Source organism: Saccopteryx bilineata, chromosome 1, assembly GCF_036850765.1.
Source record: "Saccopteryx bilineata isolate mSacBil1 chromosome 1, mSacBil1_pri_phased_curated, whole genome shotgun sequence".
Taxonomy (NCBI): Eukaryota; Metazoa; Chordata; class Mammalia; order Chiroptera; family Emballonuridae; genus Saccopteryx; species Saccopteryx bilineata.
In genome coordinates, this window is record NC_089490.1 from 10,391,621 (window position 1) to 10,414,545 (window position 22,925).

A 22,925-nucleotide genomic window follows, 5' to 3' on the forward strand; every position below is an offset into this window, starting at 1 on the left:
GGAGGTCCTGGCCCGGAGGAGGGGCTGGCCCGGAGGAGGAGCTGGCCCGGAGGAGGTCCTGGCCCGGAGGAGGGGCTGGCCCGGAGGTGGTCCTGGCCCGGAGGAGGGGCTGGCCCGGAGGAGGCCCTGGCCCGGAGGAGGTCCTCCACAAGAATGTGTCGAATGACTAAGACAGGTAGCTCCTGGAGTTGTACGAGGAGAAAATGGCGTGACACACACGAGAGGTACGTGGCCATAATGCAGTCAGGGCTCGGTAAAGAGCGGCTCTGGTCACTGAACACTGCACTGTGGTTAAAGGCTGCCCGTCCTGCCCAAAAACCCTGCCGAGAAGGGAAGGGCAAGCCAAATGCTTTGGGAGCAAACAGGAGGAGGAACACTTTTGACATAAATCCCAGCAGAACTGAAAAAAAAGAAAGAAAGAAAACCACAGAAACCACCAAAGCCAAACAGAAGGGGAACTCACACTCTTTGGAAAGCTAGGATCTCTGTCCGCACGCTGATGCCAAGTGGCAGAAAGCAAGGGCGCCATATGGCTCCAGGTGGCGAGTAGGAAACACAGCGGAGTGTGAGGATCAAACCCCCCACCAGCTGACCCGCTCGAAGCCTTGTGACAGGGCAGCACGGGCAAACACTCCGGGGAAGCGGAGACGGACCTGCCGCGGGCAGACGGGTGACACTGGGTGGGAAGGGGCGTCCCTCTCCGAACCCCCCCTCCTTACCCCTCCTGCCTTGCCAGGCTCTCTCCACCTGCAGCTCCACCCTTGGGTCTCAGCGCGTCACAATACTGACCGCCCTCCGCCAGGGCTCAGCCACCCGGCCTGCTTCTCGGATCACCCCCAGCTGGACACGACTTCCCTGCCACTTACCACGTTTGCCCTTGAATCTGGGGCTCTGGTGAAATGACTCTTTACCCCAGGGGAATGTGGGGAGCTTGAGGGGGGTGTGAGGGAAGAAGTGGTGATGGGCGGAGACTTGACTTGGGGGGGGGGTGAACACACAATACAGGCTTACAGGTGATGTGTCGTAGAACCGTGCACCTGAAACCTGTAGAATTCTGTTAACCAAGGTCACCCCAAAAAATTCAATTAAAAGGACAAAAAATATATATGACTCTTTTCCCTTATTAGACCACTGGTGGGGAATCTCTGTATTTATCTCCATGTTTCCCTGGTGAATTCTGAGTACTGAGCGGGGATTATTCAATGAATAAGAAAGAAGCCTTACTTCATCCATTTACAAAACCACCACCCGCTCACAGATTACTCAGCTCCTGGACCTCTCCTTGGTTCTGCCATCAAATTAGATCTTTTCTTTTTCAATATTTTATTTATGGAGTTTAAGGCGTGGGGTGGGAGCAGGAAGCATCAACTCGTAGTAGTTGCTTTTCATATGTGCCTTGACCCGGCAAGCCCGGGATTTTGAACCGGCAATCTCAGCGTTCCAGGTTGAGGCTTTTCCACTGTGCCACCACAGGTCAGGCTCAAGTGACATCTTCAATGAAGGCAAAACAACAGCAACGCCCTTATGGAATAAGGCAGAGAGTAGCAGTATGTGGCCAGATCCTCAGAACCACCTTGGAAGGAGGAGACTCAAAAAGAAGGAAGGAAAGAATTGACTTTGGGTAGGGTGTAAAATGATATTTCCAGGTAAATTTTTTTTTTTTTGTACTTTTCTGAAGCTGGAAACTGGGAGGCAGTCAGATAGACTCCCGCATGCGACCGACCCGGATCCACCCGGCACACCCACCAGGGGTCGATGCTGCGCCCCTCCGGGGCATCGCTCTGCCACGACCAGAGCCACTCTAGCGCCTGGGGCAGAGGCCAAGGAACCATCCCCAGCGCCCGGGCCATCTTTTTTTTTTTTTTTTCTGAAGTTGGAAATGGGGAGGCAGTCAGATCGACTCCCACATGCGCCAGACCGGGATCCACCCGGCATGCCCACCAGGGGGCGATGCTCTGCTCATCTGGGGCGTCACTCTGTTGCAACCAGAGCCATTCTAGCGCTTGAGGCAGAGGCCATGGAGCCATCCTCAGCGCCCGGGGCCAACTTTGTTCTAATGGAGCCTTGGCTGCGGGAGGGGAAGAGAGAGACAGAGAGGAAGGAGAGGGGGAGGGGTGGAGAAGCAGATGGGCGCCTCTCCTGTGTGCCCTGGCCAGGAATCGAACCCGGGACTTCCGCACGCCAGGCCGATGCTCTACCACTGAGGCAACCGGCCAGGGCTCCAGGTAAATTTTAAGAAACTTGTCAGATAGCCTGACCTGTGGTGGCGCAGTGGATAAAGCGCCGACCTGGAAATGCTGAGGTCGCCGGTTCGAAACCCTGGGCTTGCCTGGTCAAGGCACATATGGGAGTTGATGCTTCCAGCTCCTCCCCCCTTCTCTCTCTCTCTCTTCTCTCTCTCTCTCTCTCTCTCCTTTCTAAAAAAAAATGAATTAAAAAAATTAAAAAAAAAAAGAAACTTGTCAGATAGAGGGTTTTCCCTCAGACCCATCCTCAGCAAGGCATTAGTGCCCCCTTGGAAGAGGGAAGTACTATTTCAGAATGGGGTTCTTGTCCCTTAATCACAGCCCACAGAATCAGTAGAGCCCCCCAAGTCATTTCATTATCCCAGATGTATTTTTACTTTCTTCTTTTTTAAAGGTCTTAGTTTATTAATCCTCTGATGAAAAATATGCACAACCACCACAGATAAATTCACTGAAGAATCTTTAATTTTTTTATTTTTATTGATTTTTCAAGAGAGGGGGAGAGAGAGAGAGACAAGTTTTTTATGCTTTCGTTGGCTGACCCCTGTGCGTGCCCTGACTGGGGATCTAACCTGCGACCTTGGGGTGTCAGGACAGTGCTCTAACCCACTGAGCTACCTGGCCAGGGTCTCACTGAAGAATCTCTATTCCTTCTGTTAGGTAGGATAGACTGCTACCAGGCAGGAGTGGGGGGTATCGCACCCACTGATAAAAGGAGTCAGCAGTCTTAAGGTCTGCCAAAACCAAATCACCAGATGTCCAGACGGCCTTGAAACCCTACAGGCTAGACCCGATAATGGAAACAAGCCCTTGAAACTGAGAGTATATGTAACTCTTTTTAATTAATTTATTTATTTATTCATTTTTTTTTTAGAGGAGAGAAACAGAGAGGGAGAGAGAGGAGAGAGAAACAGAGAGAGAGAAGGAGGGAGGACCTGGAAGCATCAACTCCCATATGTGCCTTGACCAGGCAAGCCCAGGGTTTCGAACCGGCGACCTCAGCATTTCCAGGTCGACGCTTTATCCACTGCGCCACCACAGGTCAGGCGAGTATATGTAACTCTTAAGACCCCAACAGGCGGGGTGCTTAGACTAGCTGAGCTGCCTGCTTGTGCCTTGTGCTGAGTGTAGAGCTTTACTTAATAAACTGCTTGCTTCACTTGAACGCTGCACTCTGTCTTCTGAATTCATTCTAGTGAGCATGACAAGGATGGAGGATGGGCCCTGGCCAGTTGGCTCAGTGGTAGAGCATCAGCCCTGGCGTGTGGAAGTCCCGGGTTCGATTCCCGGCCAGGGCACACAGGAGAAGCGCCCATCTGCTTCTCCACCTCTCCCCCTCTCCTTCCTCTCTGTCTCTCTCTTCCCCTCCTGCAGCCAGGGCTCCATTGGAGCAAAGTTGGCCGGGGTGCTGAGGACGGCTCCATGGCCTCTGCCTCAGGTGCTAGAATGTCTCTGGTTGCAACAGAGCAACACTCCAGATGGGCGGAGCATCGCCCCCTGGTGGGCATGCTGGGTGGATCCCGGTTGGGCGCATGCGGGAGTCTGTCTGCTGCCCCCAACTTCTCACATCAGAGAAATACAAAAAAAGTAAAAAGAAAAAAAAGAAAAGAACAGAGGCCAGAGAAGCCCCCTCGGACTTGAGCCTCCTCTGAGATGTTGTCCAGCCCCGGCTTTGCCAGCACCGACACTGCAGCCCCCACCCCCGACTTTCTTCATTCTGTTGACATTCCCTTTGCCGTTTTCTTGAGGCCTTCTTCTCATACACGTCATGCCTCGTAAGTCAATGTTTGGGTCCGTTTTTCTTTGCATAAGCCAGGGAATCATACATACATCACGCCAAAGCCGGTTGTCCTGCCCCCACTCGTGGGTTCTGAATCCAAACACCACGATGACATATGACGTGGCCTTGGCTACATTTTGACTAATTCTTCCCAAATGTCTGTCCTAGGTATTGTCGCCTTCGCCGGGTGAAGGGCATGACGACCGCATTTTAGCTGAAGTCGTCTGTTGGTCATGCACGTCCTGGTCCAGACGGTTACTGTGTCATTCATAATGGCAGCCGATCTTTCAGCAGCCAGGGAGGAAAAAAAAAAGTCTTTGACTTTCTTCCCCCAGAGTCTCCCATAACCTCACTCTCTTTCCGGAGGCTCCTCTCTGTTCTTCCCTCCTGCCCTGCTCACCTGAGGCTGGGCAGGCGGGTTAGGGACGAGGTGAGTCATGTCCCAGGTGCACCCACAGACTTTGATGCTGGTGAGGTTAGTCTCTGTGCCACCAAAGGAAAAAAACGGGGGAGCAGAGGATGCCTGGGACACCTGTGAGAGAGGGTGGGATTGAGCCCGGTCACTAGGGGAAGAAAGTTCCTTTTCTTCTCTTCTCAAATCTTGAAGGGAGAGAGGAGAGAAACATCGCTGCTTCCTCACTCCCCAGGCCGAGCCTCCATCCCAACAGGCAAGCAATTTTCCACCTGCTCTCCTCTCTCTGTGTCGTCCTCATACCCCGTACTCTCTAGCCAGGCCTGGGGAGCAGAATTATCCTGGCTGTTTCCCTCCTTCTTCCTGACACCTTCGGGGCTATTCCCAGAGAGCTGAGCCCCAGAATCCTGACACTCGAGGGGCAGGGAGCCAGGAGAGAGAAGCGGTGTGAGTCAGTCAACAGTCACTCAGGGACGTGTCGGGAGATGGCCTCTGCTCTCCCCTATTTCTGAATCTTCACACCTGGGCTCCCTCCTGGTCCCGAGTTTCTCCAATGGAGTCCTGGGGGGAGTCCGCAGATCCATGGATTTCTCTCTGGGGACTTGAGTCCTCTGATACAACTTAAATTCTGTGTTTTCATTTGATGGGTCAGCTTTTAAAAAAATAACTAAAAAAAAAAAAAAGAAGAAAAAAAAATAACTATATTCATTCTGGATCACTTGGATTACTTTTTTTTTAGAAGTTTCAGCACCTGCCTGCTTGTATTGGGTTTTATGGTCACAGTGGTCACCACCAGGGATCACTGAAGAGACAGAGGTGACAAAGTTAATTCAGTGTTTCTCAATATGGGAGTCTATTGGTGTGTTCTCAGAACCTCAATTTTGTTTTTTGTTTTTGTTTTTTTTCTGAAGCTGGAAACGGGGAGAGACAGTCAGACAGACTCCCACATGCGCCCGACCGGGATCCACCCGGCACGTCCACCAGGGGGTGATGCTCTGCCGCGACCAGAGCCACTCTAGTGCCTGGGGCAGAGGCCAAGGAGCCATCCTCAGCGCCCAGGCCATCTTTGCTCCAATGGAGCCTTGGCTGCAGGAGGGGAAGAGAGAGACAGAGAGGAAGGAGGGGGTGGGGGTGGAGAAGCAAATGGGCGCTTCTCCCATGTGCCCTGGCCGGGAATCGAACCCGGGTCCCCCGCACGCCAGGCCGACACTCTACCGCTGAGCCAACCGGCCAGGGTCTCAGAACTTCAGTTTTTTTGTGTTTGTTGTTTTTGTTCTGTTTTGTAGTGAGAGAAAGACAGGCAGGAAGGGAGAGAAATGAGAAGCTTTAACTCACAGTCACGGCACCTTAAGCTGTTCATTGATTGCTTCCTCATATGTGCCTTGACTGAGGGGTGGCCCCAGCCAAGCAAGTGACCCCTTGCTCAAGCCAGCAACCTTTGGGCTCAAGCCAGATGAGCCCGCACTCAAGTTGACAACCTCAGGGTTTCGAACCTGGGTCCTCAGCATCCCAGGCTGACACTCTAGCCATTGCACCACAGCCTGGTCAGGCAGCTCTAACTCATTCTTTAGAAGCCTATAAAAATGTCTCATCTCCAGCCCTGGCTGGTTGGCTCAGTGGTAGAGCATCGGCCTGGCGGGCAGGAGTCCCGGGTTTGATTCCCGGCCAGGGCACACAGGAGAAGCGCCCATCTGCTTCTCCACCCCTCCCCCTCTCCTTCCTCTCTGTCTCTCTCTTCCCCTCCCGCAGCCGGGGCTCCATTGGAGCCAAGTTGGCCCGGGTGCTGAGGATGGCTCTGTGGCCTCTGCCTCAGGTGCTAGAGTGGCTCTGGTTGCAACAGAGCAAGGGCCCAGATGGGCAGAGCATCGCCCCCTGGTGGGCATGCCGGGTGGATCCCAGTCGGGCGCATGCGGGAGTCTGTCTGACTGCCTCCCGGTTTCCAACTTCAGAAAAATACAAAAAAAAAAAAGTTTCATTTCCAAGGAGTATTCTGTCGTCCCACAGTCCCGCATTCACACTCAGAGCACCTCACGCTTCTCTGTAATCGCCTGTTCTCCTTGGCCAGACTTTAAGTTCCACGAGCGGAGGGACTGCATCTGTCTCATTCACTACGTATCCCCACCCCTAGTATGCTGCCAGGGACACAGCAGGTGCTCAAGAAATATTTGTTGAATGAATAAATGCAGAGATGAAACACAAAATAACTACAGACAAGTTCCTGCCCTTGCAGAATCTGTTGGAACTGAAATACACACACACACACACACACACACAAACAATATGAGGACATTACAAAGCAAATACACTTGTAGCAGAGGGTAGTTTCTCTTCACCGGAAAGCAGCTGATCTTTTTTTTTTAATTTTATTTATTCATTTTAGAAAGGAGAGAGAGAGGGAGAGAGAGAGAAAGAGAGAGAGAGAAGGGGGAGGAGCAGGAAGCATCAACTCCCATATGTGCCTTGACCAGGCAAGCCCAGGGTTTCGAACCGGCGACCTCAGCATTTCCAGGTCGACGCTTTATCCACTGTGCCACCACAGGTCAGGCAGCAGCTGATCTTTGAAGGTCATCGTAATACAAATTAGCAATCTTTTTCCAGTGATTAGGGTATAGTCAAATCTTTTGTGACTTATTATAGACTTTCTGCTTTTCCCAGAAACCCCAGAAATGGAAAGAGGAAGAGGGAAGAAGAAAAGATAGATTAATTTTCAACAGGAGCCCACAGATTCCAAGAATCAGAGTATGGTTCCCCGATAGGGGGAAGGGGGTGGCGGTGTACTAAAGTTACCAGAAATAAACCTTGAGGAATAAAAATGTCCAGGTTAGTGAGTCTCAACACGAAACAGGAAGTAGACTGTTCTGACACACACCTGTGGATAATGAGGAAGCTATCTTCCCTCCTGGCTGTCCCGCCATGGTCCTTGTAGCCTGGGGCACAGCAGCAGCTGTCAAAGAGCAAAGTCAAGGAGCCAAGGGGAGGTATGGAGACTGGGGTTCTGGACAAGCCAGGCTGAACCACAAAGGGACCCACATCTTCTATTAGGTGGGAGAGGCCCCGCCTCCCACGGGTACACCCGGTGGAGCAGGTTATAGCAGTTATATGTGCAAAATACAGCATGCACTGAAGGGCCCAGAGCACGGGGTGAGGTCATTCTAGAATCATGCGGCGGCAGCATCCAAGAGCGTCTTAGAAATGCAGGATCCCAGGCCCTACCCCAGGCTCCCTAAATCAGAACCTACAATTTAAGTTCCCCCGGTGATTTATATACACATCGTGGACGAAGAGGGTGCCACATGCCGAACCTGACAAGTTCAGGGGAGACCTACATGGTGTCCTTGCGAAAACTCAGAACCTACAGTAACCACATAGGATGGTCTGAAATAAAAAACTTCCCAACTAACAGTGAGTCACAGCAGGTGGTCATGCTCTAGACTGGTATTTTTCTCTGACAAAGGTCCGCACTTACCTCAGTTGGGCCTGTTGTCCTCTTGCACCTACAATAACAGGTGTGATAACATACCTTAGACATGTAAGAGTAATCTTTCCCAGCATCCTCAGGGCAGTCACCCCATCAGAGCAGAAACCACAAACCCCCTCATTGTTATTATCATGTTGTTAATTGTTAACCATCATATATATATATATATATATATATATATATATATATATTTTTTTTTTTTTTTTTTTTTTTTTTTTTTTTGTGGCAGAGTCAGACGGGGACATACAGACTGGAAGGGAGAGAGATGAGAAGCATCAATTCTTCATTGCATCACCTTAGTTGTTCATTAATTGCTTTCTCATATGTGCCTTGACCAGGGCAGGGGGTACAGCAGACCAAGTGACCCCTTGCTCGAGCCAGGGACCTTGGGTCCAAGCTAGTGGGCCTTGCTCAAACCAGATGAGCCCGCGCTCAAGCTGGCGATCTCGGAGTCTCGAACCTGGGTACTCGAACCTGGGTCCTCTGCATCCCTCTGCATCCCAGTCCAACACTCTATCCACTGCGCCACCGCCTGGTCAGGCAACTGTTAACCATCCTACACCTGCCTCTGTAAAGGAAGTATGTGTCTATACATTTTGCTTTTTATCCAATCTCAGAGATTCCCCTACTTTGCTTTCTCTCACCTCCCTAATCTATCACCGATGGATTCCGTGTTACCCCTCCCCTTACGTCTTCCCCCTCCATTCTGATGTATATAAATAAAACAAGTGGTGAAACTGCCATCTGTCAGAGCATTTTCCCCAACCGTTGAGATCCCACTATCTGGCAACTGTTGAGAGTTTGGCTCAAATAAACTCATAAAAATTCTTACAGGTTTGGACGTTTCTTATGCCGACAACATCAAAACTTGAAAAGCGGCCCTGGCCGGTTGGCTCAGCGGTGGAGCGTCGGCCTAGCGTGCGGAGGACCCGGGTTCGATTCCCGGCCAGGGCACACAGGAGAAGCGCCCATTTGCTTCTCCACCCCTCCGCCGCGCCTTCCTCTCTGTCTCTCTCTTCCCCTCCCGCAGCCAGGGCTCCATTGGAGCAAAGATGGCCCGGGCGCTGGGGATGGCTCTGTGGCCTCCGCCCCAGGCGCTAGAGTGGCTCTGGTCACAACATGGCGACGCCCAGGATGGGCAGAGCATCGCCCCCTGGTGGGCGTGCCGGGTGGATCCCGGTCGGGCGCATGCGGGAGTCTGTCTGACTGTCTCTCCCTGTTTCCAGCTTCAGAAATATAAAAAAAAAAAAAAAAAAAAAAACTTGAAAAGCGTGCCTGACTAGGCAGTGGCGCAGTGGTTAGAGCGTTGGACTGGGACGCGGAGGACCCAGGTTCAAAACCCACCCCGAGGCCGCTGGCTTGAGCATGGGATCATAAACATGGCCTCACGGACACTGGCTTGAACCCAATGGTCGCTAGCTTGAAGCCCAAGGTAGCTGGCTTGAGCAAAGGGTCACTCACTCTGCTGTAGCTACCCCCACCCCCATCAAGGCAGATATGAGAAAGCAATCAATGAACAACTAAGGTGCCGCAATGAAGAATTGATGCTTCTCATCTCTCTCCCTTCCTGTCTGTCCCTATCTGTCCCTCTCTCTGTCTATGTCACACACACACACACACACACACACACACACACACACACTTGAAAAGCACGGTCTAAGATTTCCCGAGGAAGGAGAGCTTGAAGGCTGAGATGAATAGGAACGAAAGGGTACCGGGACGCCTCAAGGGAGCAGAGCCGGCTGAGCAGAAAGGGGCCTGCGGCTTTATCTTGGGGCGCCCTGGCCTGAACGAGGCAAGGGGCAGACGCGCAGCCCCAAACAATAATGTCAAGTGCACGCGGCCTGATGCTGCCAGGTAAAAGGACGACGGACCTGCTGCCGCTGTCACCCCGCTGTCGCCCCAACCCCCCATCCCAGGACCTCTCCAGGCTCAGTAACCTCGCCAGCCGCCTTCCCCCCCTCGGTTGCTAAGGCCTGAAGCTTCCGGACGCGGGGAGGAGGGGGAATGACGTCACACACGGAAGGCGGGCTAACCAGGCTTCTCCCGCCTCCCTATTGGCTGCTCGGATTCGGACTTGGATTCGCCTCTTTGTGGGCTCGGTTAGCTGTCAGTGTCCCTCCCCCGCGGCCACGGGGCCCCGCTGTCCTCTCCGTCGGCCGCAAGGCTCGGGGGAACAGCACGCGGTAAGCGCTTAGCTTCGGGAGGAGAGGTGATCCGGGTGGTCCAGCCGGCGCTGCCCGGCTAGGCGCTCCGGCCGCCCAGACACTTTTGGACTCGGTCAGGGTCCGTAGTTGGGGCGGGCACCCGAACCGCAGGGAATTGTGGGACTTAGAGTTCTGGATTCGTTCCTGGTGGAACCGAGGCTCGAGCAGTACAGGGATTTTTGGAGGGAAAAAAACAACAACAAATAAGGACTTTAAGAACCAGGTCCCAGGTTCCAGAAGGACGGTAAAGGAGTCTAAATTAGAATCCTGCCATTAGCATTGTTTTGATTTTTTTTTTTCCAGGTGCTGACCTGAACCTGGTCCATCCCTTTTCCGACCCAAACTGTTGACCCGCGGGAGAAGAGACCAGGCAGCGATATGGAGACGCCACCAACCAATGCAGTGGGAGAGAAAAACACCTCTCAACCGCAGCAACCACGGGGACATAACCCCAAGAAGACCCTTGATTCAGCTGCTCAGATTAGGCAGCAGCCCCAAGAGCCTCTTACTGAAGTTCTTGAGCTGAAAATGAGCCCAGACCCAGCCAGCCCAAGTCTAGAGAGTCCTCAAGGGACTGAAAAACTGCCTGCTGGACTTGAATCAGACTCCGAGAAGTCTCACGGGTCAGATAATGAGACGCCGGAGCCCCTCCACGCTTCTGATCTCTGGTACTGTCCAGACGGCAGTTTTGTCAAGAAGATCATAGCCCGTGGCCATGGTTTGGACAAACCCAAGCTGGGCTCCCGCTGCCGGGTGCTGGCTTTTGGGTTTCCTTTTGGGTCAGGGCTGCCAGAAGGTTGGGGAGAGCTAACTATTGGATTAGGCCCGTGGAGGGAGGAGACCTGGGGGGAGCTCACAGAGAAATGCTTGGAGTCCATGTGTCAAGGTGAGGAGGTAGAGCTTCGGGCCCCTGGGTACTCTGGACCTCCTGTCAGGCTCACGCTGGCTTCCTTCACTAAGGGCCAGGACTCCTGGGAGCTGGAGGACAGCCAGAAGGAGGCTCTGGCCATGCAAGAACGTGCGAGGGGCACAGAATTATTTCGCTCCGGGAACCCTGAAGGGGCTGCCCGATGCTATGGACGGGCTCTTCGGCTGCTGCTGACTTTACCCCCACCTGGTTCTCCAGAACGAATTGCCCTTCATGCCAACCTGGCTGCCTGTCAGTTGCTGCTAGGGCAGCCGGACTTGGCAGCCCAGAGCTGTGACCGGGTGCTGGAACGGGAGCCTGGGCATTTAAAGGCCTTGTACCGAAGAGGGGTTGCCCAGGCTGCCCTTGGGAACCTGGAAAAAGCAACTGCTGACCTCAAGAAGGTGCTGGCGGTAGACCCCAAAAACCGGGCTGCCCAGGAGGAGCTGGGAAAGGTGATCTTTCAGGGGAAGAAACAAGATGCAGGACTGGCTCAGGGTCTCCGCAAGATGTTTTTCTGATTAAAAAGGAAAAGAGACAGGAACCTGAGAATTGTGATCTTTACTGTGAGATTGGGGGTGGGGGGAGGTAGGTTTTCAGCCCACTCCCAGCTCTCGCCTTCGTAGGGAAGGTAGTAGTGGTCTGAGTGCGCCTCTTGACGTTTTTTTTACCATGATAAAGCCATGGTCACGTGAGCTGTGTTTGATGGGGCTTACCCGTCTCCGAAGATGAACAGAAGCTGTCTAAACCTTCAAATTTAGGACTGGTTGGGGGAGATGGCGAACCTTTGAATCTTAAGACCTAAAACTCCCAAGGTGCTTTCTCGATGCGTCCCGTTTCGCGCATGCGCAAACACCACGCCTGGTGCTGCCGAGCGCATCCTCCTGCTCCTGCCATGCTCCCATTGGCCCAGCCCGTAGAGCCACCGCCTCTATTGGGTTGTGTGCTCAGCACCCAGGCCTCCCACTGGTCGGAAGAGCTTCCGGGATGTCCTCTTTTTTTTGAAGAGTCAACGGATTGGTTGCTGATGGGGAGAGGCGGGCCTTGGGAGCCGGCTCGTGGTTGGGGGGCGGGGGTAAAGATGGCGGAGCTGATGCTCCTCAGCGAGGTCGCGGACCCGACGCGCTTCTTCGCCGACAACTTGCTGAGCGCGGAGGACTGGGGTGTGTGGGGCGAGGCCCCGCGGCCGGGAGGGGGCTGTGGCCGAGGTCGCGCCCGTGCGGCCCGCCAGGAGGACGCGCACGCCGCAGGGGGAGGCTGGGCCCATGCGGAGGGCAGCGCCGCTGACGGCGGAGCGGGGGCGGCCGGGCGCGCCTTCGGGGCTGCGGGAGTCGGGGGGGAGCCCCGCAGCCCGCGGACACTCCGGCCGGGGCTGGAGTGGGCGGGCTGGGTCCCTTTCCGAGGGGGCGGGCGGTGGGCCGGGCCACGCCGCGCCGACCCGGGGAGGACGGGGACGAGAGCTGTGCGCGGACCCGCGGGCCGGGCTGGACCGGACCGGGCCGGGCCGCCCAGGGCCCCTGACGCTCGGCCGCCCCTGCAGACTGTGGCCTGTACACCGCCCTGGACGAGGTGGCCGAGGAGCCGACGCAGCTCTTCCGCTGCCCGGAGCAGGATGTGCCGGTACCGCTCCCCCGCTGCCCCAGTCTCTTCCCCTCCCGGCGGGCGGGAGCGGCCCCGGACCCCGGACCCCCGACTCCTCCCCGGGCCGGGGCCGAGCTGTCTCACGGCCCTCCCTTCCGATCCCGTCCCGTCCGCAGTTCGGCAGCTGCATGCTGGACGTGGGGATGGATGTCAGTCCCCCCGAGCCCCCCTGGGACCCCTTGCCGATCTTCCCAGGTAAGATGCCGTTTGCGGTGCTTCGTCCTTCCGGAAGTCCTCATTCTTCTCCACTTCCCGGGAATCGTGCAATCCCCCCGTGCCCCGTCCTCCCCACGCAGTGCCCGCTGGCACCCTCTGTGTGCCCTGCTGCTGCGGGGCCGCCGCGGGGAGGGCCGGGTTGGACACCTTCTTGGACTCTTCTCAGGCTCTGCGTCCTGCTGACTTTCTAACCCGTTTTCCTCCAGAGCTGCAGGTGAAGTCCGAGCCGTCTTCTCCCTGCTCGTCGTCCTCCATCAGCTCCGAGTCGTCGTGTCTGTCCGCGGAGCCCTCCGTCCAGGTGAGAGCCATCTCCCTGCTTCTCCCGGTGCCGAGGACCCTGCTCCCCTCCCGTCACCCGCAGGCGCTGAGGGTGGGTGTGTGGCGGCCCAGGGTGGGGGCAGCGTCTTCCCTGCCTTTGTCCCGTCTTTATATTCTCGTTACACCTCCCCGCGGTTTCCAGAACTGAAAATGGAACCCTTTTAGTACGTGGAGATACGTGGTGGGGCTGGGGAGAAGAGAATCGTGCGCCACGGAGAATTCTGGAACTGTTCTCGTCCACGTTGTCCACTCGGAGGCAGTGTTTGAAATCATTAGGTGTCATCAGCCGTCCCAGGGATAAATCAGGAAGCGAGAACCAGGCGGGGGAGACAGCGTAGGGAGATGTGGAATACCACTCCCACCAGAGGGTCAGATCATTGGAGACTGTAACTTGTAAAACCTTTTCTTCTTGCTTCTACTCTCAATACCTCTCTTGTTTTCTCCCCCCACCCCTTCACCCCGGCTCTCACCCAGGCCGCTGGTGTGGGAGAGGTGCTGGTTGTAAAGATAGAGTCCTTGGCACCCCCACTGTGCCTGCTGGGAGAGGACCCCACATCCCCCATTGAAACCGTCCAGATCAACGTGGGCGCCATCTCTGATGATTGCTCAGGTAATGTAACAGCCTGCCTCCCCAGGCCTTACGGAGGCGGGAGGTGCCCGCGAGTGTGTGCACGGGTGTGTATGGGGCGTGGCAGGAGTCCCGCCAGGAGGAGAAGGTGGGGGCAGTGGCAGATAACAGGAGAGAGGCAGGAGCGAGGAGGGTTTCGGGGAACCAGAGCGAGACCAACGCTAAAGAGAGGCATCTGATTGTTGTTTCTTTTCCTTGTTCTCAGTATCCTGCCCTGTGATTTAACTTCCTGTTGCTTTGCATTTCTTAAAGACTTTGGACAGTATAGGGCGTGTTTAAACACACAGGAAAGCTGGAATACTGTGTACCCAATTTCGACGTTGTACCGTTAACAGTATTTGTGTTCATTTTTGAGCATCAGTCAAGTTTGCGTATTCTAATATGTTTAGTCTGCGACGTTTATTGAGCACCTGCCCCACGCCAGGCACTGGCCTGGGTGCTGGGGTTGCTATGATGAGAAAGACGGGAGCGACACACTGACCCGGGGACCCTGTAGCGTGGCGGGGCAGGGAGAGAGTACTGGTCAGCACAGACGGGGTCATCCTGGGACAGGGGTCATTAGAGGGCACGGTGACAGCTCATAGGAGAGGACATCACACTGATGGGGGCTGGCTCTGGGATGTGCTGCTGGAGAAGGGGTTTCCTGAGCTGGGTTTCAAAGGACACATGGAAAGTAGCCAGAAGGAGAATGTGGGGATGGCTGTGTGTGCCTGTGTGTGTGACTGTGTGCAGGAGGACGGGCCCAGCTGGCCCGGCCTGGGGAGCTCCCAGCCGCTGAGGTCCAGAGTACAGGTGCGGACATAGCCCCACCTGACTGACAGCTGTGCATGTGCGTTCCTGTGTGTATGTGAGAGAGAGAGAGAGAGAGAGAGAGAGACTGTGCAGGAGGACGGGGCCCCGCTGGCCCAGCCTAGGGAGCTCCCAGCTGCTGAGGTCCAGAGCACAGGTGTGGACATAGCCCCACCTGATCGTCGGCTGTGCATGTGCACGCCTGTGTGTGTGTGTGTGTGTGAGAGAGAGAGAGAGAGAGAGAGAGAGAGAGAGACTGTGCAGGAGGACAGGCCCCACTGGCCCGGCCTGGGGAGCTCCCAGCTGCTGAGGTCCAGAGCACAGGTGTGGACATAGCCCCACCTGACCAATGGCTGTACGTGTGCGTGCTTGTGTGTGTGTGTGTGTGTGTGTGTGTGTGTGTGTGAGAGAGAGAGAGAGAGACAGAGACTGTGCAGGAGGACGGGGCCCAGCTGGCCCGGCCTGGGGAGCTCCCAGCCGCTGAGGTCCAGAGCACAGGTGTGGACATAGCCCCACCTGACCGACGGCTGTGCGTGTGTGTGTGTGTGTGTGTGTGTGTGTATGACCTGCGTCTCTTCAGAGTGGATGTGGGCGGGGTTGGGGGTTGGCACAGCTGCAGAGGCTGCAGGGCCAGGTGGGGACGCTGCTAGGGGACTCGCGTCTGTTACCCTGTGGGCAGTTGGGAGCCTTGAAGAACCCAGCAGGAAGCAGTGTGTGGGAAGATGACCGGCAGCAGAGTGAGGAGTGGACGCAGAGAGGCAGGGCTGGCGGCGGGAGGGCCGAGGGAGAGGCTCCCGCCGTGCGTGAAGTGAGGTATTGGAGGCCGAGAAGAAGGCTGCAGGGGTGGAGCTGGACGGATGAGCTGCAGTGATTCCCTGGGCATGGGGCAGGAGTCGGAGCGGATGCCCAGGTTTCTGGCCGGGGTAGCTGTCCAGTAGGCAACGGCACTATTCACGGGCTGGAGCGTGCAAGGGCAGGTGCCCTCTGAGGAGCATGCTGACCTCAGTGTTGGAGGCCTGGTGGGTTCATGGAGCCGTCAGGGTTCCCTGGCACTGCCTCGCCAGCCAGAAGCAAGGGGGCGCCCGGGTGTCCCCTATTCCCGGTCTCTCCCGGGCCTCAGAGCAGGGCAGAAGGATGGAGAACGGGCGTGGAGGAACAAACAGGCATGAGCACATTATTAGAAGTCACAAGGAGAGCAGACCCAGTAAGGACTGGAAAGCCTTTGACAGCCAACAGGTTGCTGCTGACTTTGCAACAGTAGTGCTACTGGAGTCATCTCCCTGCAAGCTGGCTTCCGAGGGCCTGTGCTGTGCTCATCACGGGGACAGGCCTGGGACGGGAGACGAGGGCCTGTGCTGTGCTCATCACGGGGACAGTCCTGGGACGGAAGACGAGGGCCTGTGCTGTGCTCATCACGGGGACAGGCCTGGGACGGGAGACGAGGGCCTGTGCTGTGCTCATCACGGGGACAGTCCTGGGACGGGAGACGAGGGCCTGTGCTGTGCTCATCACGGGGACAGGCCTGGGACGGGAGACGAGGGCCTGTGCTGTGCTCATCACGGGGACAGGCCTGGGACGGGAGACGAGGGCCTGTGCTGTGCTCATCACGGGGACAGGCCTGGGACGGGAGACGAGGGCCTGTGCTGTGCTCATCACGGGGACAGGCCTGGGACGGGAGACGAGGGCCTGTGCTGTGCTCATCACGGGGACAGGCCTGGGACGGGAGATGAGGGCCTGTGCTGTGCTCATCACGGGGACAGGCCTGGGACGGGAGATGAGGACCTGTGCTGTGCTCATCACGGGGACAGGCCTGGGACGGGAGACGTACTCCTTGCTTCTGAGAGTCCCGGAGAGTTGTTTTGCATGGTTAACAGCTCAGTTAGCAGTCACCTCCGAGGGTGGGGCCTAGGATCTGAGGGCTGGTAGACAAGGAAGGGAAGGGGATACGCTTCTCCCCGAATTCCCCTTTATTTCTTTGGAATTTTGTATATTGTGACCGTATTTCTTATTCAAAAATATAAATTGGTTAGAAACTTTGGAACAGCAGTATTGGTGATCATAAAACTACGCACCGAAATGAGGAGTGTGGACCAGAGTTAGTAGCAGATTGGTGACCTGGGAGGCGGGAGCTGAACTGCCGGCTGGAGGGGTTAGTTCGCCTGCGTGAGGCAGTCAACAGGTCTGGTAGATTCAACAGGCCATGAAGGCTCCGCGGTGGCCGGGCTTTGTGACGTGCTGTCTGGGAGGCTGACAGACGTAGGGGGGATTGTGTGAAGGGACAGTGGTGAGCTCTGTGTAAGTCCAGCTGCACTGGGGTGAACGGTGGGGCCAGAGGAAGAAAGGGAGCAGCAGGGAGCTTGGGGGTCAGGATCGGCACGGGGAGCCGTGGAGGGGAGCCGTCGGGGTTGTCAGCCCGGAGGTGAGTGACGGCGCTGGGCCAGGAGGAGGTGAGTGACTGCGCTGGGCCAGGAGGAGGCGGAAGCTGGCCGCCAGGAGTGTGGGCTGTATGAGTGCTGCAGACTCCCTGCCAGGGCCTCTGAACGGACCTGGTCTGTGAGGACGAGAGAGGGAAGCAGAGGGCAGGGACGGCGGAGCGGGGTGGCACTGGGCAGCGGCAGCAGATGGGGGAGCCCCGGAGGCAGAGGGCGGGGCTGGGGAGGTGGAGGAGAGCCTGCGGGTCCCCACCCAGGGCTGGGACCAGGGCCGGGACAGGGTAGGTACCAGGAGGAGTGGCCATCCCCTTTTCCCATCTCCACCCTCTTTCCTTCAGTGTTTATCTGACACCAGTGTTTGTCTCGTCTTGCCACCCACAGATGTCCAGACCAAGACGGAGCCTGCCTCTCCCACTTCCACCCCGTCGGAAGCTCCCTCGCACTCGGCGGAGTCCCCCAACCAGGTGAGCGCGGGTGTTCCTCCTCCCGGGCACGACCGACCGAGCTTCCTCGCACCCTGCGCCTCTCACGCCATGTTTTCTGGGACGCCCCCCAGGCTCTGCTAGGGGAGGAGGTGCTGGAGGTGAAGGCGGAGTCCCCAGCCCCGCAGGGGTGTCTCCTGCCAGATGTCCTAGGCCCCCCACTCGGAGCGGTCCAGATCAGCGTGGGTCCGTCCACCGATGGCTCCTCAGGTAACAGGGTCCCTGACAGCTGGGGTCCCTGGTGGAGGCCTTTAGTACGGACACTTCCCCCTCTTGCCTTTCTCCTTTCCTTCTTTTCACCTTCCTTCCCTCCTTCCACTTCCTTCAGGCAGAGCCCTGCCCGCCCGGAAGCCGCCGCTGCAGCCCAAACCCATGCTGATAGCCGCTGTCCCGGTCCCGGTGCCGCCCCGCCCCGCACCGCCCCACGCCGCCGTGCTCCTGCAGCCGCTCGTGCAGCCTCCCCCAGGTACTGCGGGAGGACGGGCCCGGCCGGCCCGGCCTGGGGAGCTCCCCGCCGCTGAGGCCCGGGGCACAGGTGTGGACGCAGCCCCACCTGACCGACGGCCGTCTCCCCTCCAGTGTCCCCAGTGGTCCTTATTCAAGGTGCCATTCAAGTTCAGCCTGAGGGGCCAGCCCCCGCTGCCGCACGGCCCGAGAGGAAGAGCATTGTTCCGGCCCCGACACCCGGGAACTCCTGTCCCCCCGAAGTGGATGTGAGTGTCGGGGCGGCCAGTCCTGGGGACGGAAGGAGGGTGTCGGGTATGGTGAAGAACTGTGGAGCGAGGAGAGGAAAAGGGAGGGAGCTGACGGTCAGAGTGGACCCCCGTCTATGTAGGAGCATCAGCTGTATGCAGTTTTAGAACGTGTAGGTCTGTCAGACTGCAGACAGAGAAGGGGGGGTGGTCTCGGTAACCAAAGGCAGGGACCCTCCTGTGTTATGGTTGCGGCAGTGGTTGGAAGAGGGGGGCTGTTTGGAAAACCAGGCAGCAAGGTTAACTTAGGGCCCTAAAAAGGAGAACTGAGAGGAAGGAAACCAGCCAGAAAGCAGAGGAACTGAGGCTCCCCTAGGAGCCAGGGCGGAGGAAGTTCTCCTGCAATCTAACTTGTCTCAGCTCTGAGCAATAGGATCAGGGAGTGGTTGAGAGAGGGGCTCTCTCCCTGAAGTGATTTTTTTTTAAAGAGTTTATTGGCCCTGGCTGGCTGGCTCAGTGGAAGAGCGTCGGCCCAGTGTGTGGATTGCCCAGGTTCGATTCCCAGTCAAGGCACACATGAGAAGTGACCGTCTGCTTCTCTTCCCCTCCCTCTCCCCCTTCTCCCTCTCTCAGCCAGCCAGGGGCTCGACTGGTTTGAGCGTTGGCCCTGGGCGCTGAGGATGGCTGGGTTGATCAGAGCATCAGCCCCAGATGGGGATTGCTGGGTCATCCTGGTCGGGGTGCATGCGGGAGTCTATCTACCCTCCTCCCACTTAAAAAAAAATTACTGATTTTAGAAAGAGAAAGAGAGAAGCAGGGGCGGGGGAAGCAGGAAAACACCAGCTCATAGTAGTTGCTTCTCGCAAGCCCTGGGTTTTGAACCAGCGGCCTCAGTGTTCCAGGCTGACGCTTTATCCAGTGCGCCACCAGAGGCCAGGCTCCTTGAAATGCTCCCCGATGCTTTAGTGAGGCCAGGAAGGCAGGAGGGGATCCCGGGAGCGGTGGGAGTGGGGGTCTAGTGCCCCCTCCCGCCTCTCACTCTCCCCAGGCCAAGCTGCTGAAGCGGCAGCAGCGCATGATAAAGAACCGGGAGTCGGCGTGCCAGTCGCGGAAGAAGAAGAAGGAGTACCTGCAAGGCTTGGAGGCCCGGCTGCAGGCTGTGCTGGCCGACAACCAGCAGCTGCGGCGTGAGAACGCGGCCCTGCGGCGGCGGCTGGAGGTCCTGTGGGCCGAGGTGAGCGTGGGTCCCCAACCCCGGGGGAGTGAGACCGCGGCTGGGGGTCCTGTGGGCCGACCCCGGGGGGTGAGACGGCGGCTGGGGGTCCTGTGGGCCGAGGTAAGCGTGGGTCCCCGACCCTGGGGGGTGAGATGGCGGCTGGGGGTCCTGTGGGCCGAGGTGAGCGTGGGTCCCCGACCCTGGGGGGTGAGACGGCGGCTGGGGGTCCTGTGGGCCGAGGTGAGCGTGGGTCCCCGACCCCGGGGGGTGAGATGGCGGCTGGGGGTCCTGTGGGCCGAGCTGAGCCGTGGGTCCCCGACCCCGGGGGGTGAGATGGCGGCTGGGGGTCCTGTGGGCCGAGGTGAGCGTGGGTCCCCGACCCTGGGGGGTGAGACGGCGGCTGGGGGTCCTGTGGGCCGAGCTGAGCCGTGGGTCCCCGACCCCGGGGGGTGAGACCGCCCTCCGGAGCACTCACCCAACCCCCTCTCTCCCTCTGCGCCCCAGAACAGCGAGCTCAAGCTGGGCTCTGGGAACAGGAAGGTGGTCTGCGTCATGGTCTTCCTCCTCTTCATCGCCTTCAACTTCGGGCCTGTCAGGTGAGGCGCTCCTGCCGCCAGGGTCAGGTGGAGACGGCCTCAGCCACCTGGTTCCTGCTGTGGGCTGTCCCCTCCGTCCCCTTCCCGCCCCACACGCATCCAGCTGGGGGGTCCCTCAGGTCCCCGCCAGTCTCAGACGGTTGGTCCTGGGGCCGCTGGTGCTGGTGCCAGTGCTGGGAGACTGCCTCCTGAGTGGGCTGGGGGGGAGGCTGCCCTCTTGTGGTTCCTGGACCCGCGCTGCGCGGTGGGGGCTTCCTGTGCTGGCCGGCAGGCAGAGACCTGCACTCGCACTCGGACTGGACTATAGGACTGGACTATAGGGCACTGAGACCGGGCCCACCCTCGGCCTGCTGGAGCCGCCCCTGGTGCCCTGTCCGCCCCTGTCCGCCCCTGGTGCCCTGTCCGCCCCTGTCCGCCCCTGTCCGCCCCTGGTGCCCTGTCCGCCCCTGTCCGCCCCTGGTGCCCTGTCCTCCCCTGTCCACCCCTGTCCACCCCTGTCCGCCCCTGTCCGCAGCATCAGCGAGCCGCCGGCGGCCCCCGTCTCCCCGTGGACGAGCAGAGAGGAGCCTCGGCCCCGGAGACACTTGCTGGAGTTCTCAGCGCAGCCGGTGCGGGGAGACAAGCCCGTCCAGGGCCCCGCCCTGGACCCTGTGGAGCCCCCGCCAGGCCACGAGGGCCAGGCCGGCTTCAGGTGAGGAGAGGGCCCACTCGGGGTGCTGTGCCTGTCTTCTCCCCAAGTTTACGTTTCCTTGTGACGGGCCACCGCCGCCCTCTGCTGTCCCGGACCTCTCTGTTGGTGGCCTGCTGGGCAGCGATGGTCACTCCCGGCCTTGGTAACTCCCCGCCTCGCCACAGGAACCTGACCGCCTTCCCTGGGGGCGCCAAGGAGCTGCTGCTGCGGGACCTGGACCAGCTCTTCCTGTCCTCGGACTGCCGCCACGTCAACCGGACTGAGTCCCTGAGGTGCGGGGACCCCGGGCCAGGCACCTCCCTGCCGCTCCCTGCTCCCGCTCCCTGGGGTCTAGTGCCCCCTCCCGCCTCTGCCGGAGCCCAGCCTGGCACAGAGCTGTCTCCTCTGCCCCCCAGGCTGGCGGACGAGCTGAGCGGCTGGGTGCGGCGCCACCAGAGAGGCCGGCGGAAGGCACCCCGCAGGGCCCAGGAGGGACAGGTGCACAGGGCTTGAGGTCCCGGGGCTTTGGGGGGCACCCTGGGGAGGTCCGAGAAGGACATGACAGGTGGGTGAGGCGGCAGCGGCTTCCAGGGGCCGTCTCTCTGTCCCTCCTTCGCCCTCTTCAGACCCTCAGACTCCTCTTTCTCCAGAAGCCGCAGCGCCGGAAGACGTGGCCTCCAGTCACGGCGGTCCCCACCCGCCCCCCTGGGCCCCCCGAAAGGTGAGTCTGGTGGGCGTGTTTCCTTGTTGACCAGGTTCCCCTTGAACGAGTTCAGCGCCCACGAGCTTCCTGCCCCCACTCCTGCCTTCTCTCCTCCTGCCACCCCCAGCGGGAGGGGGCCCTGTGCTCCCTCCCAACTCCGTCCCCCACCTGTGCAGGGACCCCGCGGGCCAGCTGCAGCTCTACCGCCACCCGGACCGTTCGCAGCCCGAGTTCCTGGACGCTATCGACCGGCGGGAAGACACGTTTTATGTTGTCTCCTTCCAGCGGGTGAGCCCCCAGCCTGTCCTGTCGCCCGGGTCCCACAGGGTGCTCAGGCTGAGGCGGCTCTCCCCCACCCCTGCCCTGGCCCCTCTGTTTCCAGGACCACCTGCTGCTCCCAGCCATCAGTCACAACAAGACCTCTCGGCCCAAGATGTCCCTGGTGATGCCCGCCATGGCCCCCAATGGTGAGGCTCTCCCTGCGGGGTGGGGAGGGCCCGGACACCCAGGAGGGGTCCTAGGCTTGGGAGCTGAGGGGGCGGGAGAAGGGGCATTCCAGACACGCCAGACTCCTGGGCGTGAAGTGGGAAATAGGGAAATGGTGTGCAGCAAGCCGAGTGGGGGGTGCAGGCACTGGGGGAGGAAGACGGGTCTGCCCTCGCGGAAGGGGCCCGGATGGGAGCTGGGTGCAGGGGACAGGGAACTGCCGGACCCCCTCTGTGTTCCCTTCGTGTCCTCTGTGACCTCACTCTCATCAGTGTCCCTCCCTCCCTCCCTCCCGCGCCTGCTCACCCCGTCCTGCTCCTCCATTGACCCTGCCGCCCCCACGGACCCACCCTGTCCCCACCCTTCCTCCATGTCCGCTCCTGCTCTCCTGTGCCCCCCCCCCCCACAGAGACCCTGTCGGGCCGGGGGGCCGCTGGGGACTACGAGGAGATGATGCAGATCGAGTGTGAGGTCATGGACACCCGGGTGATTCACATCAAGACCTCCACGGTGCCGCCCTCCCTCCGGAAACAGCCGTCCTCGACCCCTGGCAATGCCACGGGCGGCCCTGTGCCGGCGTCCACAGCCGGCCATGCCCATCAGCCTGCCCGTGGGCCCCTCTACCTCAGCCACCCCTGACCTCTGCCTGTCACACTGACCTGGGCTGGGACTGGGGCTTGAGCCCTGGGTAATGGGAGGACAGTGGGGCTGAGCACTGACCGGGGTGGGGTGTGCCTCCGCCACCCCTTTCTGGGATACAGGGCTCCTCGCATTTCTCCGAACCCTGGCCCCGGCTTCTTTCTCTGGGGGCACCGAGTGAGGGTCAGCTTTGGGGGGGGGCTCTTGACTCTTTTGCTTCTCTCTGTGGGGTGTGGAGACGGACCGTAGTCCCTGGCGGGACAGGGGCCACTTTGACACTGTGGGGCTCGTTTCTGGGTGTAACAGAAGGGAGGTGAAGGAGGTCAGGTTTAAGTGTGTGTATGTCTTTTTTTTAATTGTTAAATAAACAACTTGGAGGGAGTTAAA

At 58.5% G+C, this 22,925-nt stretch overlaps 2 protein-coding genes and 1 long non-coding RNA gene across 3 annotated transcripts; 2 read left to right on the plus strand and 1 right to left on the minus strand.

The window, feature by feature from the left end:
* Nucleotides 1–3,300: 3,300 nt before the first annotated feature.
* On the minus strand, nucleotides 3,301–7,734 carry LOC136319762 (uncharacterized). Its single transcript, XR_010728203.1, has 3 exons — nucleotides 7,308–7,734; nucleotides 4,427–4,558; nucleotides 3,301–4,310 (listed from the first exon to the last, which is right to left on the minus strand). It is a non-coding gene; the product is annotated as an uncharacterized lncRNA (long non-coding RNA).
* A 2,267-nt stretch (nucleotides 7,735–10,001) lies between these two features.
* On the plus strand, nucleotides 10,002–11,564 carry FKBPL (FKBP prolyl isomerase like). The gene is made up of 2 exons (XM_066252885.1): nucleotides 10,002–10,102; nucleotides 10,427–11,564. The coding sequence occupies exon 2, from the start codon at nucleotides 10,502–10,504 to the stop codon at nucleotides 11,549–11,551; it is 1,050 nt and encodes a 349-aa protein (XP_066108982.1). The 5' UTR covers nucleotides 10,002–10,102; nucleotides 10,427–10,501; the 3' UTR covers nucleotides 11,552–11,564.
* Nucleotides 11,565–12,067: 503 nt separating this feature from the next.
* On the plus strand, nucleotides 12,068–22,925 carry ATF6B (activating transcription factor 6 beta). Its single transcript, XM_066260436.1, has 18 exons — nucleotides 12,068–12,193; nucleotides 12,571–12,650; nucleotides 12,788–12,866; nucleotides 13,094–13,185; nucleotides 13,680–13,815; nucleotides 17,436–17,518; nucleotides 17,611–17,746; nucleotides 17,865–18,002; nucleotides 18,116–18,249; nucleotides 19,277–19,462; nucleotides 19,949–20,040; nucleotides 20,555–20,731; nucleotides 20,896–21,003; nucleotides 21,127–21,208; nucleotides 21,361–21,431; nucleotides 21,590–21,701; nucleotides 21,796–21,880; nucleotides 22,309–22,925. The coding sequence occupies exons 1-18, from the start codon at nucleotides 12,112–12,114 to the stop codon at nucleotides 22,536–22,538; spliced, it is 2,103 nt and encodes a 700-aa protein (XP_066116533.1). The 5' UTR covers nucleotides 12,068–12,111; the 3' UTR covers nucleotides 22,539–22,925.

Coding starts and splice junctions, on each gene's coding strand:
- FKBPL (XM_066252885.1), top strand. CDS start 10,502: ATGGAGACGCCACCAACCAATGCAGTGGGAGAGAAAAACACCTCTCAA.
- ATF6B (XM_066260436.1), top strand. CDS start 12,112: ATGGCGGAGCTGATGCTCCTCAGCGAGGTCGCGGACCCGACGCGCTTC. Junction 12,867..13,093: donor CCCCTTGCCGATCTTCCCAG/GTAAGATGCCGT, acceptor GTTTTCCTCCAG/AGCTGCAGGTGAAGTCCGAG. Junction 17,747..17,864: donor GTCCACCGATGGCTCCTCAG/GTAACAGGGTCC, acceptor CACTTCCTTCAG/GCAGAGCCCTGCCCGCCCGG.